This window comes from Rhododendron vialii, chromosome 1a (genome assembly GCF_030253575.1).
Source record: "Rhododendron vialii isolate Sample 1 chromosome 1a, ASM3025357v1".
Classification (NCBI taxonomy): domain Eukaryota; kingdom Viridiplantae; phylum Streptophyta; class Magnoliopsida; order Ericales; family Ericaceae; genus Rhododendron; species Rhododendron vialii.
Window position 1 is genome coordinate 21,726,686 of NC_080557.1, and position 15,580 is coordinate 21,742,265.

At 44.5% G+C, this 15,580-nt stretch overlaps 1 protein-coding gene across 5 annotated transcripts in view; it reads left to right on the top strand.

Moving 5' to 3' along the window:
• The window catches only part of LOC131335693 (uncharacterized), a 54,672-nt gene extending 39,718 nt beyond the window's left edge, over positions 1 to 14,954 (top strand). For 2 of the 5 annotated variants that reach the window (XR_009202582.1, XR_009202589.1), the window contains 4 exons: positions 13,189 to 13,410; positions 13,866 to 14,066; positions 14,153 to 14,565; positions 14,800 to 14,954. Coding sequence is in view for 1 of the 5 variants with exons in the window: in XM_058371171.1 (XP_058227154.1) it covers positions 13,189 to 13,410; positions 13,503 to 13,568 (288 nt within the window). In the remaining 4 variants the exon portion in view is untranslated. Of the gene's footprint in view, positions 1 to 13,188; positions 13,411 to 13,502; positions 13,729 to 13,865; positions 14,067 to 14,152; positions 14,566 to 14,799 lie in introns of those variants that run through there. The other 3 variants (XR_009202588.1, XR_009202590.1, XM_058371171.1) reach the window with 3 other exon arrangements.
• The last annotated feature ends 626 nt before the right edge of the window (positions 14,955 to 15,580 follow it).

Sequence of the window (15,580 nt, forward strand, 5' to 3'; positions counted from 1 at the left end):
GCCATTTAAAATATGGCTGATTCTTTATTCGATAAAGAATCCTGTATATAGGCTCTTTCCAAACCGTAGTGATAGAAAAGAAGGACTTGGGGTCAGGAGCTTGCTTGTCCTTGTATGCCTCCTTCTTAGCCTGCCCGTACTCCCTTCTGTCTTTGTAAGACTTGGGTTCTGGCTTATCCACCTTTTTGGCAGGTGCCTTCTGCTGTTCGGCAACTGTCCTGCCATCCTCACGGAGTATGTCATCCTCCATTCTGGCGTGTTGCTCTATCCGTTCCATCAATTTAGCCAAGGTGGCTACTGGATGTTTATTCAATGAACGGCGCAGCTCTCCCCGAACAGGCAAACCAGTTTTGAACGTAGCAATTGCGTACTCTTCACTGCAACTTTCAATCTCGTTGAAAGTTTCCCAGTACTTCTTTGCATAATCCCTGATCTGCTCGTTCTCCTCCTGCTTCATGGTGGAAAGACTCTCAAAAGTCTTTGGGGCCTTTCTGCTTGTTAAGAACCGAGCAGTGAATTCCTCCGCCAACTGCCTCCATCCTCGTATGGATCGTGGGGCCAACTTATGAAACCAGGATAAAGCCACCTTGCCCAGACTGGAGGGAAACATCTTGCACAAGATGGAATCATCCCCCTCATGCATAAACATGGCCTGTTGGTAATGCTGTATGTGAGCTACGGGGTCCGTATTCGTCTCGTAAAGTACGAATGCACCGTGCTTCACTCTGCTCGGCAATCTTGCTTCTTGTAGCCTCTTTGTAAAGGGAGAGGCTGCAATATTACTCAGGGCCTTGCGTGCTGCTTCTCGTGCAGTCACTGTCCCATCCTCTTGCTCCTTTGACTTATGGGCCGAAGCCTTGACCCAATCAGCATCAGGTCTCTCGTACCTGTCTCGATGATGCTTTCTCGTGTCTTCTTCCTCGGGGGTAGAACCCCGGTCTCTGCTCCTTCTTTTTCGTGACGAAGTCCTCCTCTCTGGTGTTCGGCTTCTACTTTTTCTTCCCCTTTTTCGTGGAGAAGCTTCATGACGCCCTATGACAGGACTTCTGCTCCTTCTTCCTCGTGAAGGATCTTTTCTGTATTGTACCATAGCATACCTACTGCCTCTAGAATTTCTTCGAGACAGGCCAGAATCCTCCGGATGATCCCTAATTCTTTCCAATTCTCTGATCTCATGCTCTCGTTTTTTAATCAGACGAGCATACTCCTCGACTTCTTGCCTCTTTCTGTCAAGAACGTCGTCGCTATGGTGCACACTCCTGGAGTGTGCAATCGACTCATCCCTTTGATGGGATTTACTCCTTCTCGTGGATCTCGAAGCCGTCTCTCCATCTCCTCTATTTCTGGAGTTATGATGCACGGTAAGGGGGCGGTCCTTACTCGTGTTCCTCCCGTGCCCACCCTGGGGCTTTCTCGGAGCCCCAGGTGGTGATTTGTCCCTTCCTTCATCTAACACATCTTTTGGTTCATGTGGTGTTGCTGGAGTTACTTCCACCATGATCGTATTTCAAAAGGGAATTCTTTCGTTTCCCACAGACGGCGCCAATTGTAGGGGGATGAAAACAATTAATGCTTCCTATCAACTGGATTGCAACGGCTTATTCGTGCCTCTTCACCGGAACCCTAGCTCGACGTCTGAACCCTAATCTGCAAAATAGACAGGGGGTGAGTGCACCTTTGCCTCTCGTGGCAAAGGCCCTCCGATGCCTTTGTTAGTATCACGTACTAGAAAACTCAGCCCTAATTATCAGTAGGAAAGCAATAATAATGCAATATTGCGTACCTTTCTCCTCTAGGTTTTCCTCATATTTATAGATTTATGGATGCTTGCTGCCCAAGCATCCTTATTGCCATAGGATTCCTAACTCGTATAGGAAACCCAGGATATCAAGGAATCTCGTTTCCTTTATCGGTTTATGGAAAAGAGCCCTTTTAGGATTCTTTTCCTTTAAGAGCCGAACATCCCATACTTGTTGGGTATCTTGCTCAGATCCTATATTCTTGGGATCTTTATCCCTATATGGGACATGACTATTCTGGAATCTTCCAGAGTATTCCCTTTGCTCCTACTCTCGATTGGAGCTCCATCTTTGTTCGGCCGTCTCATGGCCGAACAGACGGCTTGGACCAGTTACTTCACATGTAACTGGTCCTTGAGCCCGTACAACCTTTCTGGACCATTGACTTCTCATGTCACTGGTCCATATTGCCGAACACTTGTTTAGCATGATGACTGCCCTGTCTATATTCAAACTATGGTCCCACGTACCATTTATTCGGATATCAATTGTATTGCTTTCAACCCGTGATCACTCGTATCACGTGCTAGGTTTTTTTACTACATCTGTTCGGCTGTATCATAACCGATCAGTCTGTTTGGACCAACTACTTCACATGTAACTTGGTCCAATGTAATCAGAATGTCTCTAACTGCCGAACAGTCTATTTATAGCCATGACTTCTCATATCACTGGTCCATATCGCTGTTTACCGAACTGCCCAGCGGTAGGTCCAGTAGTATTTACCACGTGTTCCCAAACATCACGTGTTCGGTAACTAAATGTATCTGCTCGGGAATACCTCCCTACAATTGCTCCCCAGCTTCATGTATTTACCACTGTTCGGGGGTAATATATGATGCTTAGAAACAGAATTCTATCTAGACCAAACTCTTTTGATCCCGTGCAGTCATAATTTCAATACTTCATTGATGCCTTTTGGCGCCTATGTCATTATACCATTTCGGGGTAATCGACTCCACGTGGCACGTTTTCGTATGCCTAGCATTAACTTTGAACTGACGTTCTATGAAACGGCGTCAGAACGGTTTCTGCTTTCCGTTACTTTTTCCTGTAACGGTGTGAGAGGAGACGTTTCGTCTCCGTCTCTCACCTTTAAACCCCTGAAAGGGCTCCGTCTGGTCTTTTACCCAGAACTCGAACTTTCAGTCTCTCTCTTTCTAAACCTTCTGCCATCACCGCCGTCTGCAAATTCGATTGCATCCCAGGGAATCGTCACCATTGTCTTGTAAGATCCTCGTTCTTACTTCATTTCTTCTGTTTGGGTTCTTTATCTGAGATCTCTATTCTCAAATTCGTGGGTCGTTTTTCTAGGGTTTGAGTTACACCCTTTTTCAGTCTTTCTTCTTTCCTGAGTATACCCATGGCTGACGATGGTGAGAATCCCTTGAGACCCAGTAAATTTAGGAAATTATGTGAAACCCCTACTGCCATGGCGGCATTTAGGAGGGAATATAACGTTCCAGAGAATGTTGGTCTCGAACTCGCCCCCCTGGGCGCAGATAGAGACGGAGGTTCCTGGGATCGAATGTGTATCCCCATTGTTGCCATCGTCGAGGGTGGAGTTCGATTTCCTCTTCACCCACTACTCCGTCAGATCCTAAACTGGTATCGTCTCACCCCCATGCAAGTATCAACAAACGTCTTTAGGCTGATAATGGGTGTAATAGCTTTGAATAGGATTCTGGGGACCCAGTTAGGAATTTGGGATATTCAGTGGTGGTACAGTATTGTACTAAACCCTGACTATAATACCTACTATTTCAAAGTTAGAAGGGCAGAAAAGCGCTTCGTGCTCAATCTGCCAGATTCTGCTCGTGACCACGAGATCGACTTCCTCTATGTGACTGGAGCATTCGAGCCCTTAGGGGAAGATGGCCAAGTGATAGGGCTCCATTGCCCCCACATATGGGGTTATCCACGTATGCTCTTGCGTTTTATCTTTTGCAATTTCTTCATTTACTGCTTTCTCGTAGCTTTCTCATGAACTAAATTGGTTTTTCAATTTGAAACTTGCAGCTGAAAACGTTAACAAACGTCCTAGACGTGAGCCGAGCTACGTCCGAGCAGGGGACATTAACAGGATACTAAAATATACAGGAGAACCAGGAACCCGAACAGCTGGTCGGGGTCGAGACGCTGACATACTGCTGGGATACGATCCTTCGTACAGAGGGGTCATTGATAGAAGACTTGCTCATCCCAGTACCAGTGCTGCATCCACCTCAACTGCTCCTCAAGAACGTATCTCAAGACTTCAAACTGGGGTTACTGTTGCTGGCCAACCTGGTGAAGTTCCCATTTCAGAAGGCGTGCCACTTCCTCGTTTGAGACTCAGAAGATCTACTCGTGGATCAGTCTCTAATCAACAACAACCCGAGCAATTAATTGCAAATCGTGATACCAGCCAGTCTTCTTCTTCTGGTTATTCTCGATCCCCTTGTAACCCAGGTACAATGACCCGTCAACCTTTTAATCTGAGCTCTTTACTTACTGTGTCCGCACGAGGACGTGGTGCTACCAACAGGGTAGCATCAACTGGCGCCCCGCCCCCACAATCACGTCGCAACAGGGGGGGATCAGCAAGATCGTCATCTTCTCCTCGGGGAGAGGAGGGTTCCCTTGATGCTGCTAACGCACATCGGGACAAACGGCCTAGGTCTGATGACCCAGCTGGTTCTGTTCCACAGGCTGATACAGAAACCCATCTCCCCGTGTCACCAACTGCTCAAGTACTCCCCCAGACATGGACTCCTCTTTTTACTAGAGGAGACCGTCTTATTCATGTTGGGGATAGTGCTAGTTCATCTGAGACTGCTCTAGCCTTGGCTCAAGGGTTAATGCTCCCTGTTGATTTGCAAAAGGAGTCCCTGTCGTCACCTGATCGGCTGGTGTCTACTGGGCTCGTTAATGGAATTAAGGTACTGTGACTCAACCTTTTCATATAAGTCTTTATGTATATTTCGTATACCACATATCATATATTACTACACTTGTCACTTACCACTCGCTGTTTTTGCCAGTTCATTCAAAAAATGGTAACCATAGGGCAAAAGTACCAAGAAGCTGAGGCCGAACAAATCAGGTTGCTAAATGACAATACTCGACTTCTTCGGACAGTTGCTCGGCTTGAAAGAGAAAGAGACAAAGCCAAGGCGGATTTTAATGGTGCTAAAGGCAAGCTGCAAGTTGCCGAAGAGAGCCTAAACCAGGCTTTATCCGAAATTGATAGCACCAAGAAGGCTTCATATGAAGATGGCTACCAGAAGGGTTATGATGCCACAACTGCCAGTTACGTGGAACAGATGCCAGCTTTACAGGACCAGGTCTGGATTGCCAGCTGGGAAACCTGTCTGACAAAACTAGGGGTTGCTGAGGATTCACCCTTCTGGGTTGACAACGAGCTGCCTAGCACCCGCGTTCAAAACATTGAAGACACTCCAGAGCTAGCAGGTCATCCAGAGGAAGACTTTGAACGGCAAATTGAAGAATTTGCCAATGCTGAGGAAGATATCCCCACGGATGTGGATCCTACTGAAGCTCCTGCTCGGGATGTACCTTCTGAGCCCATCAACTTGGAAGAGAATGTAGTCGAGGGTGGTGCTGATACTGAGATCAACACTGATACTTCAGAGGTCCAGAATGTGGATTGATTTGGTAAGTATAAGAATTGTTTTGGTTGCTGGTCCTGCGTGACCATAAGCATACTTTGGCCCTGTGAGGCACCAGTTCAATTTGAATACTTTGTTAACACAGGTATTTGGCCCTTCGTGGCATAACCTTATGTTTTGCTCGGCGTCCTTTGTTGCTGCAGCTGTTCGTATGCAATTTTTCAATCTAAGTATGTCGTACCGTTTACGTATCATTTGTTTGCATAAGTATTTCGTACTTTTTAGCAAATCTTTCACGCCTGTTAAGTTTCACATACTTAATGTTGTTTAAGTTTCACGTACTTAAAAACATTTGTTTCCCAGTGTCTCGTACTGTTTTAAGTTTAGTACTTTACAAGTGTATTCATACTTGTTAAGTATCACGTATTTAGAACATCACACAAGTGTTTCGTACTTGTGTTTAAGTTTCACGTACTTAACTAAATGTGGCTTACATTTAAGTCAAGCCAAAATAGGTTCTCAAGTATCACGTACTTAAAACACCATATAAGTATCTCGTACTTTGAACGTCCATACAAGTATTTCGTACTTGTATTTGTTAAAAGAAAACACACAAGTATGTTCATACTTGCATTCAAATGTATAAAACTTTTAAGTTTCACATACTCAAAAGGTATACCCTGCTCCCCAATACGAATAAGAAGAACCAAACTCGTAGTTCGTATTTAAATACCACAACAGTTATTCGAAAGAAGTGATTTTATTCATAATCTGTAAAACGCAAGAGGGCGTTACTCGTACCCTTTTAAAAAATAATCAAAACTAGAACAAAGGAATTATATTCGTAATTCCCACACAATCACGTAGTGTAAATCCAAAACAGGATTTAATACTTCTAAACAAAGAACTTTCGTAAATTATGGACATTCCAAGGCCTTGGAATTGGATCACCATCCAAATCTGCCAATCGATAGGCTCCTATGCCTATCGTCTCAGTTACTCTATATGGGCCCTCCCAGTTGGCCCCCAGCTTGCCTTCGTTAGCCACCTTGGTGTTGCCGAGCACTTTTCGTAGCACAAGGTCCCCAACACCAAATTCTCGAGGGTGAACATGCTTGTTGTAGCTTTTCATCAGCTGTTCTTGGTAAGAAGCAAGATGTACCAAGGCTTTTTCTCTCCTCTCCTCGGCAAGGTCAAGCTCGATTTGAAGGGCCCTGTCATTGCCTCCACTTTCAACCAGAGCTGTCCTGTTGGTCGGCAGACCCACTTCCAGAGGTATGACAGCCTCTGTTCCAAATGCCAACGAATAGGGGGTCTCTCCCGTAGACCTCCTAGGCGTTGTTCGGTGAGCCCACAAAACTAACGGTAACTGATCAGGCCATTTTCCCTTTGCTTTGTCCAACCTCTTCTTTATCCCATCTAGGATAGTTTTATTGGATGCCTCTGCTTGCCCATTACTCTGAGGGTAGGCTGGGGTGGAATAAAAATTTCTTATTCCATATTGGGCACAAAAAGTCTTGAATTTCTTCTGAAATTGGGATCCATTGTCTGTAATCAATGAATAAGGGACCCCAAAACGAGTGATGATGCTTTTCCACACGAACCTTTCTATCATAGGCTCAGTGATTTTGGCCAGTGGTTCTGCCTCAATCCACTTTGTAAAATAGTCAGTTGCAACAAGCAGGAATTTTCGATTCCCAGTTGCTTTGTGCAATGGACCCACGATATCCATCCCCCATTGAGCAAAAGGCCAGGGACTTGTTAATGGCACCAGATCTTCGGCAGGTGTTCGAATCATTGGTGAGAACTTTTGACACTTCTCACAAATCTTTACATACACCTTTGCATCTTCTTGCATGTGTGGCCACCAGTAGCCTTGAGTAATTGCTCGGTGGGCAATAGATCTGCCTCCAGCATGGCTCCCACATGTTCCCTCGTGGATTTCATGAAGGAACTTCTGTACCATCTCAGGATGTACACATAGCAAATAGGGACCCGTAAAGGATTTCCTATATAACTTACCCTCTGGGGACAGCCAAAACCTAGCAGATTTGACTCTTATCTTGTGGGCCTCCTTTTTATCAGAGGGGAGTATCTCGTCTCGTAAGAACTCCATTATTGGGTCCATCCAACTTGGTCCTTGGTTCACGTCCAAGACCAAGTCTACACTCGTCCCAATGCTCGGCTCATTGAGGTATTCTACTGCCACCCTTCTTTTAAACTCTGTTGGTACTGCTGCAGCCAACCAAGCTAAAGAATCTGCATGAGCATTCTGTCCAGAACTTATTTGCTCAATATATACCCTCTCGAAGGTATCAAGCAAGTCTTTTGCTGCCTGCACGTAGGCCATCATCTTTTCATTCCGAGTCTCGTACTCGCCGGACAGTTGATTCACAACGAGCTGGGAATCACAATACACCCTGACCCGTTCTGCCTTAAGGGTTTTTGCACTTCTCAATCCTGCCAAGAGTGCTTCATATTCAGCCACATTATTCGATGCACTGAATCCAAGCCGAACAGAGAGTTCAATCAGAACTCCTTGAGGAGGAAAGAGGACAACTCCAATTCCGGAACCAGTATTACACGCTGATCCGTCAACGAATAACTTCCATTCTTTGGGATCCTGTTCGGCTACGGGTTGATCCTTTAATGATTATGTCTTAGCTGCCTGTTCCTTTCTCGTAGGAGGCAAGGGAGCAACAGTCGGGGAAAACTCTGCCACAAAATCAGCCAACACCTGGCCTTTAATTGCTGTGCGTGGCTGATACTCAAGATCATACTGACTTAACTCCACGGACCACGTCGAGATCCTTCCCGAGAAATCTGCCTTTCGAAGCAGTGATTTTAGTGGATACTCAGTATAAACCACAACCTTATGACTTTGGAAGTAGTGTGGCAATTTCCTGGTTGCTGTCCTAAGTGCCAGGACAAGTTTTTCTAAAGGCAGATATCTCGTCTCTGCATCCAACAATGTCTTGCTAACATAATAAATGGGGATTTGTTCGATCCCCAAATCCCTCAACAAGACTGCACTTACTGCATGCTCGGAAACAGCTAAGTACAGAATTAAAGACTCACCAGGCTGTGGAGTTGACAACAGTGGGGGCTCGGCCAGGTACTTCTTCAGGTCCTGGAAAGCTTGTTCACATTCTGCTCCCCATTCAAATCCCTCCCTTTTTTTCAATAACTGAAAGAAGGGTCTGCATTTGTCGCTTGACCTGCTGATGAATCTGTTAAGTGCTGCTGCCATTCCAGTCAGCCTCTGGACTTCCTTGGTAGTTTTGGGATTCTGTAATCTTTGTAAGGCATCAATCTGATCGGGATTTGCCTCTATCCCTCTCAAAGTTACCAAATGACCCAGGAATTTTCCTGAACCAACTCCAAACGCACACTTCGAGGCGTTGAGTTTCAGTTTATACTTCCTCAGGATTTCGAACACTTCCTTCAGATCAGAAATATGCCCTCCTTTTTCTCGACTCTTTACCACCATATCATCTATGTAATCTTCCAAAGTCTTCCCGATGAGCTTTTTGAACATAATGGTTGCAAGTCTCTGGTATGTAGCCCCAGCATTCCTTAGTCCAAAGGGCATAACACTGTAACAGTATAACCCTCGTGGTGTGATGAACGAAGTCTTCTCTTGATCAGGTTCAAACATTGCAATCTGATGATATCCTCGATATGCATCGAGAAAACTCATTCGCTCATAACCAGAGGTTGCATCAACCAATTGGTCAATCCTAGGCAAAGGAAAACTGTCCTTAGGACATGCTTTGTTTAGGTCTGTGAAGTCCACACAGACACGCCACTTCCCATTCTTCTTCTTTACCACAACAGTGTTGGATAACCATTCTGGGTAATAGACCTCACGTATTGCCTTGGCCTCCAATAAACGATCGACCTCTTCGATCACAGCATTTACATGCTGTACGGCTGCCCTTCGTTTCTTCTGAATGATCGGCTTATGCAGAGGATCAATGTTTAAATGGTGACAGATCACATCTGCATCCACCCCAGGCATTTCCTCAGGTACCCATGCAAAAACATCAATATATTCTTTCAGAAATCGTATCGACTCAGCCTTTTCGTTTGCTGGTAATGATTCCCCAATCAAAAAATATCTTTCAGGATCAGTCTCGTTGATCTGAATCTTCTCCAGGCCCTCAAGCACTTTTTCAGCCGGGCTTCTCCCAACATCCTCGATGGTTGGTTGATCTGGTACTTCTAGTGTGTGAACATGGTGGACCTTTGGGGCTGTTTTGATGATGGAGATCAAGCATTGCTGTGCTACCTTCTGGTTTCCTTTAAGGACTTCAATCCCATTTGATCCTGGGAACTTCACCATCTGGTGATAAGTCGAGGCGACTGCTCTCATTTTGTGCAACCAAGTCCTCCCTATAATCGCGTTATAGGAAGATGGGACATCGACCACCAAAAAGTCCGTTCTTAACACCACTGATCCGGCCCGAACAGGTAACGTTACCTTTCCGAGGGGCCAGACTGCTCCTGCACCGAACCCAATTAGAGGTGTTGTAGACTGTTCTAAGTCTGATTGGGCCAGCCCCATCTTTTTGAATGCATCATAGTACAATACCTCTGTACAACTGCCCGAGTCCACTAGAATTCTTTCGATGTCGTATTCCCCAACTCGCAGGGTTACGACCAATGCATCATTGTGGGGTATTTGGACCTCCCCCAAATCATCATCACTGAATGCCATGCTCTCTTTGCATGCATCAGTCTCTCGCCCCCTCTTGTTTCCCGTCCGCATCACGTGCTGATCATGCTTAACTTGCCTTTGAAATAATCTAACCTCACTTCTCGTGTAAGGTGTGGCCAATCCATGTATCATATGGATGACGCCTTTAGGGATCTGCTCGTAACCCAGCTCCATAGCCTTCCCTTTCTCTTTAGGGTCCTCCTGGATAAACTCCTTGAGATAGCCCCGAGAGACCAAATCATCAAGGTGCCTCTTGTACACCTCACAATCCTCGGTCATATGGCCCCAATCTTTGTGATAACTGCAGTGCTGATTCGTAGCACGTTTTGCATCTTTGTCTCCACCTAGACTTGGGGGCCATTTAAAATATGGCTGATTCTTTATTCGATAAAGAATCCTGTATATAGGCTCTTTCCAAACCGTAGTGATAGAAAAGAAGGACTTGGGGTCAGGAGCTTGCTTGTCCTTGTATGCCTCCTTCTTAGCCTGCCCGTACTCCCTTCTGTCTTTGTAAGACTTGGGTTCTGGCTTATCCACCTTTTTGGCAGGTGCCTTCTGCTGTTCGGCAACTGTCCTGCCATCCTCACGGAGTATGTCATCCTCCATTCTGGCGTGTTGCTCTATCCGTTCCATCAATTTAGCCAAGGTGGCTACTGGATGTTTATTCAATGAACGGCGCAGCTCTCCCCGAACAGGCAAACCAGTTTTGAACGTAGCAATTGCGTACTCTTCACTGCAACTTTCAATCTCGTTGAAAGTTTCCCAGTACTTCTTTGCATAATCCCTGATCTGCTCGTTCTCCTCCTGCTTCATGGTGGAAAGACTCTCAAAAGTCTTTGGGGCCTTTCTGCTTGTTAAGAACCGAGCAGTGAATTCCTCCGCCAACTGCCTCCATCCTCGTATGGATCGTGGGGCCAACTTATGAAACCAGGATAAAGCCACCTTGCCCAGACTGGAGGGAAACATCTTGCACAAGATGGAATCATCCCCCTCATGCATAAACATGGCCTGTTGGTAATGCTGTATGTGAGCTACGGGGTCCGTATTCGTCTCGTAAAGTACGAATGCACCGTGCTTCACTCTGCTCGGCAATCTTGCTTCTTGTAGCCTCTTTGTAAAGGGAGAGGCTGCAATATTACTCAGGGCCTTGCGTGCTGCTTCTCGTGCAGTCACTGTCCCATCCTCTTGCTCCTTTGACTTATGGGCCGAAGCCTTGACCCAATCAGCATCAGGTCTCTCGTACCTGTCTCGATGATGCTTTCTCGTGTCTTCTTCCTCGGGGGTAGAACCCCGGTCTCTGCTCCTTCTTTTTCGTGACGAAGTCCTCCTCTCTGGTGTTCGGCTTCTACTTTTTCTTCCCCTTTTTCGTGGAGAAGCTTCATGACGCCCTATGACAGGACTTCTGCTCCTTCTTCCTCGTGAAGGATCTTTTCTGTATTGTACCATAGCATACCTACTGCCTCTAGAATTTCTTCGAGACAGGCCAGAATCCTCCGGATGATCCCTAATTCTTTCCAATTCTCTGATCTCATGCTCTCGTTTTTTAATCAGACGAGCATACTCCTCGACTTCTTGCCTCTTTCTGTCAAGAACGTCGTCGCTATGGTGCACACTCCTGGAGTGTGCAATCGACTCATCCCTTTGATGGGATTTACTCCTTCTCGTGGATCTCGAAGCCGTCTCTCCATCTCCTCTATTTCTGGAGTTATGATGCACGGTAAGGGGGCGGTCCTTACTCGTGTTCCTCCCGTGCCCACCCTGGGGCTTTCTCGGAGCCCCAGGTGGTGATTTGTCCCTTCCTTCATCTAACACATCTTTTGGTTCATGTGGTGTTGCTGGAGTTACTTCCACCATGATCGTATTTCAAAAGGGAATTCTTTCGTTTCCCACAGACGGCGCCAATTGTAGGGGGATGAAAACAATTAATGCTTCCTATCAACTGGATTGCAACGGCTTATTCGTGCCTCTTCACCGGAACCCTAGCTCGACGTCTGAACCCTAATCTGCAAAATAGACAGGGGGTGAGTGCACCTTTGCCTCTCGTGGCAAAGGCCCTCCGATGCCTTTGTTAGTATCACGTACTAGAAAACTCAGCCCTAATTATCAGTAGGAAAGCAATAATAATGCAATATTGCGTACCTTTCTCCTCTAGGTTTTCCTCATATTTATAGATTTATGGATGCTTGCTGCCCAAGCATCCTTATTGCCATAGGATTCCTAACTCGTATAGGAAACCCAGGATATCAAGGAATCTCGTTTCCTTTATCGGTTTATGGAAAAGAGCCCTTTTAGGATTCTTTTCCTTTAAGAGCCGAACATCCCATACTTGTTGGGTATCTTGCTCAGATCCTATATTCTTGGGATCTTTATCCCTATATGGGACATGACTATTCTGGAATCTTCCAGAGTATTCCCTTTGCTCCTACTCTCGATTGGAGCTCCATCTTTGTTCGGCCGTCTCATGGCCGAACAGACGGCTTGGACCAGTTACTTCACATGTAACTGGTCCTTGAGCCCGTACAACCTTTCTGGACCATTGACTTCTCATGTCACTGGTCCATATTGCCGAACACTTGTTTAGCATGATGACTGCCCTGTCTATATTCAAACTATGGTCCCACGTACCATTTATTCGGATATCAATTGTATTGCTTTCAACCCGTGATCACTCGTATCACGTGCTAGGTTTTTTTACTACATCTGTTCGGCTGTATCATAACCGATCAGTCTGTTTGGACCAACTACTTCACATGTAACTTGGTCCAATGTAATCAGAATGTCTCTAACTGCCGAACAGTCTATTTATAGCCATGACTTCTCATATCACTGGTCCATATCGCTGTTTACCGAACTGCCCGGCGGTAGGTCCAGTAGTATTTACCACGTGTTCGCAAACATCACGTGTTCGGTAACTAAATGTATCTGCTCGGGAATACCTCCCTACACTTATCAATCAAGAACATTAAAAGAAACAAGTGAGAATAAAAGATATACATGGCTTATCAATCTAACTCCTTTTTGCTTATACTAAAGTTCTGTAATATATGAATGACTGCAGGATAAATTTAACATAGTGGGATATGATGAGAAAGAGCATGTGAGGCATGGCATCGACCGCAAGTGCAAAAAATTGTATAAAACCTGGCGTCACATTATGAAGGACCACTATGAAGCATTAGTGGAAGCTGGTAAGGATCCATATGTCAATCCATATAAAGGAGTTAGTAGTGAAGATTGGGCATGGATGATTGGTAACATCTGGACTAATAAAGATAAAGAGGTAAAATTCAATTTCCAGATTTGCATCACTTATCTGCTACTGCATCACTTATTACTTATCTTGTTGTTGCTGTTGTTATCCCATGGCTGCAGTTGGTTCATATAGTTGCTGCTGTTCTATTATTGTTTTTTGTTATGGCTATAGGTTTGGCTCACTAGGATGGTGTATGCTAAGGCTGTAAGCTGCTGAATCCTATGGCTGCTGCTGCTGTTCTGTTGTGTGCCATATAACAGCTCTGTTCTGCTGTTTTGTTCTGCTATTTGACAGCTCTGTTTTGTTCTATTCTGTTCTGCTGTTTTGGTCCGGCTCTGTTCTATTCTGTTGCTGCTGTTATCCCATGGCTGTAATGGCAGCAGTTAGCTGCTGATCTGTTCTGTTTTGTTGCAAAACTAAACTATTCTGTAACTATGGCAACTGAACTGTTCAGTTGCTGCTGTCTTTGCTCTGCTATTTAGGTATTGGTACTAAAAAGGAAGAAAGCTCGATCAAAGGTACCTTTCAACCATACTATGGGGTCACAATCTTTCGCATCTGCTATGGCAGCTCAAACACATAAGCGTGGGGGTTAACGTCCCCACATTGCAGATTTTTACAATTCAACCCATTATAATCAAAAGAAGAAGAAATGGGTAGCTTCGATATGGGAGCAACTACATGTAAGCATTGTAATAGAAATTGCATCCCACACTTTATTTTTTTTATTTCATGAAATTTATTCAATCCATATTTCCTTTGCTATTAGCTACTACTTGAGGCATGCCAGAAAGAGGATGAGGCACGTTGCCAAGAGGTTGATGCGCTTGGGTTACCAATCACCATGCCACAAGAGGAGATGCCGATAGAAGTTTTTGGTAAGAAGTTTTATGTGAAGGAATATGGTGTTAGTTTGAAGTCATCGTCATCGAAGCGGTCTAGTGGTCAATCATATGAAGAGGTGGGAGTTCTGAAGAATGAAGTTGAGACACTCAAGGATGTGTGCAAACAACAAAACGATCAGGTTGAGACTTTGAAGGACTTGTGCAAACGCAAAAGGAGACAATCCAAACGCAACAGGAGAAAATAAATGCATGCATATGATGAAAAGTTTGTGCGCTTCGAGGCTGTTATGTCTGCTTATATGCATGGAAATCCTATTGGGGCGGGCTCTAATTGTCAGTAAGTAACTTTCGCTTCATTAGCTCTCAATCTTGGATTTATATATTTATAAGATTTCTTCAAAAGTAAACTTCTTGATCCATATCAAGTTTCAGAAAGTCTGAACATCGTGTGATATGACTTTTGCGACAAAAAATGATGACTGCAGTTTGCTTGAAATTTTGTTTCTTGATACAGCACGGTGATATTAGATATAGCTTGTTAACGGTTGTCTGTATCTTGGTAAATTCATAGGGCTTGAATTGAGGCCGTGACAGCTTACTTGCAAGCTGAAATGCATATAAATTCTAGCAACCATTGTGAGTATATCAATGCCTTAATTACCTTATTCACGAGCTACTTGCTTAAATCCAACTAGCAAATGTAGAAGTCACCAAAGCGTGTGTACCTCTGTACACGGATTAAAGCCTTCAAGGATATAATATAAGATAAAGGTTGGATAATATACCCACACTTGACCTTTGGCACACATATAATATAAGATAAAGGCTGGATAAGTTCTTTTAACTTGTGCAACTCCAGAGACAACACTATAAGTTAACAATTCCACACATTTGGCAAGGTTTTTTGGTTTTTTTTTTTTTTTTGATCCAACATTTGGCAAAAATACACCTTGTCATCTGGAAACAGTGATTTCACAGGATGCATATATTGGAAGTTTTAACTATATATGTAAATGTTATGCAATAAAGTCCATCTTATTTTGCCCATATAACATGGCTGGGGAACTCTTTCTGTAGTATGACCAGTTTAATGGCTTTAGCTTTCTTTCTTTCTTTCATGTGTTTTATTATAGCTTGAATAGGTTGAACATTTTGGATTTGAAGGAATAGAAGGGGGATGAGAAAAGTTCCCGAGCATCACCTTTATCCCTTTTCGTTATCCATAATAACAGTCGATTGGAAATTCAGAATCTGATCAGATTGTTATGTGATGAACAAAACTTCTTTTGCTTTGAGAGATCCAGGTTCAGTATTTTCCAACACATAACATGTAGTTCTTGCACTCTTACACT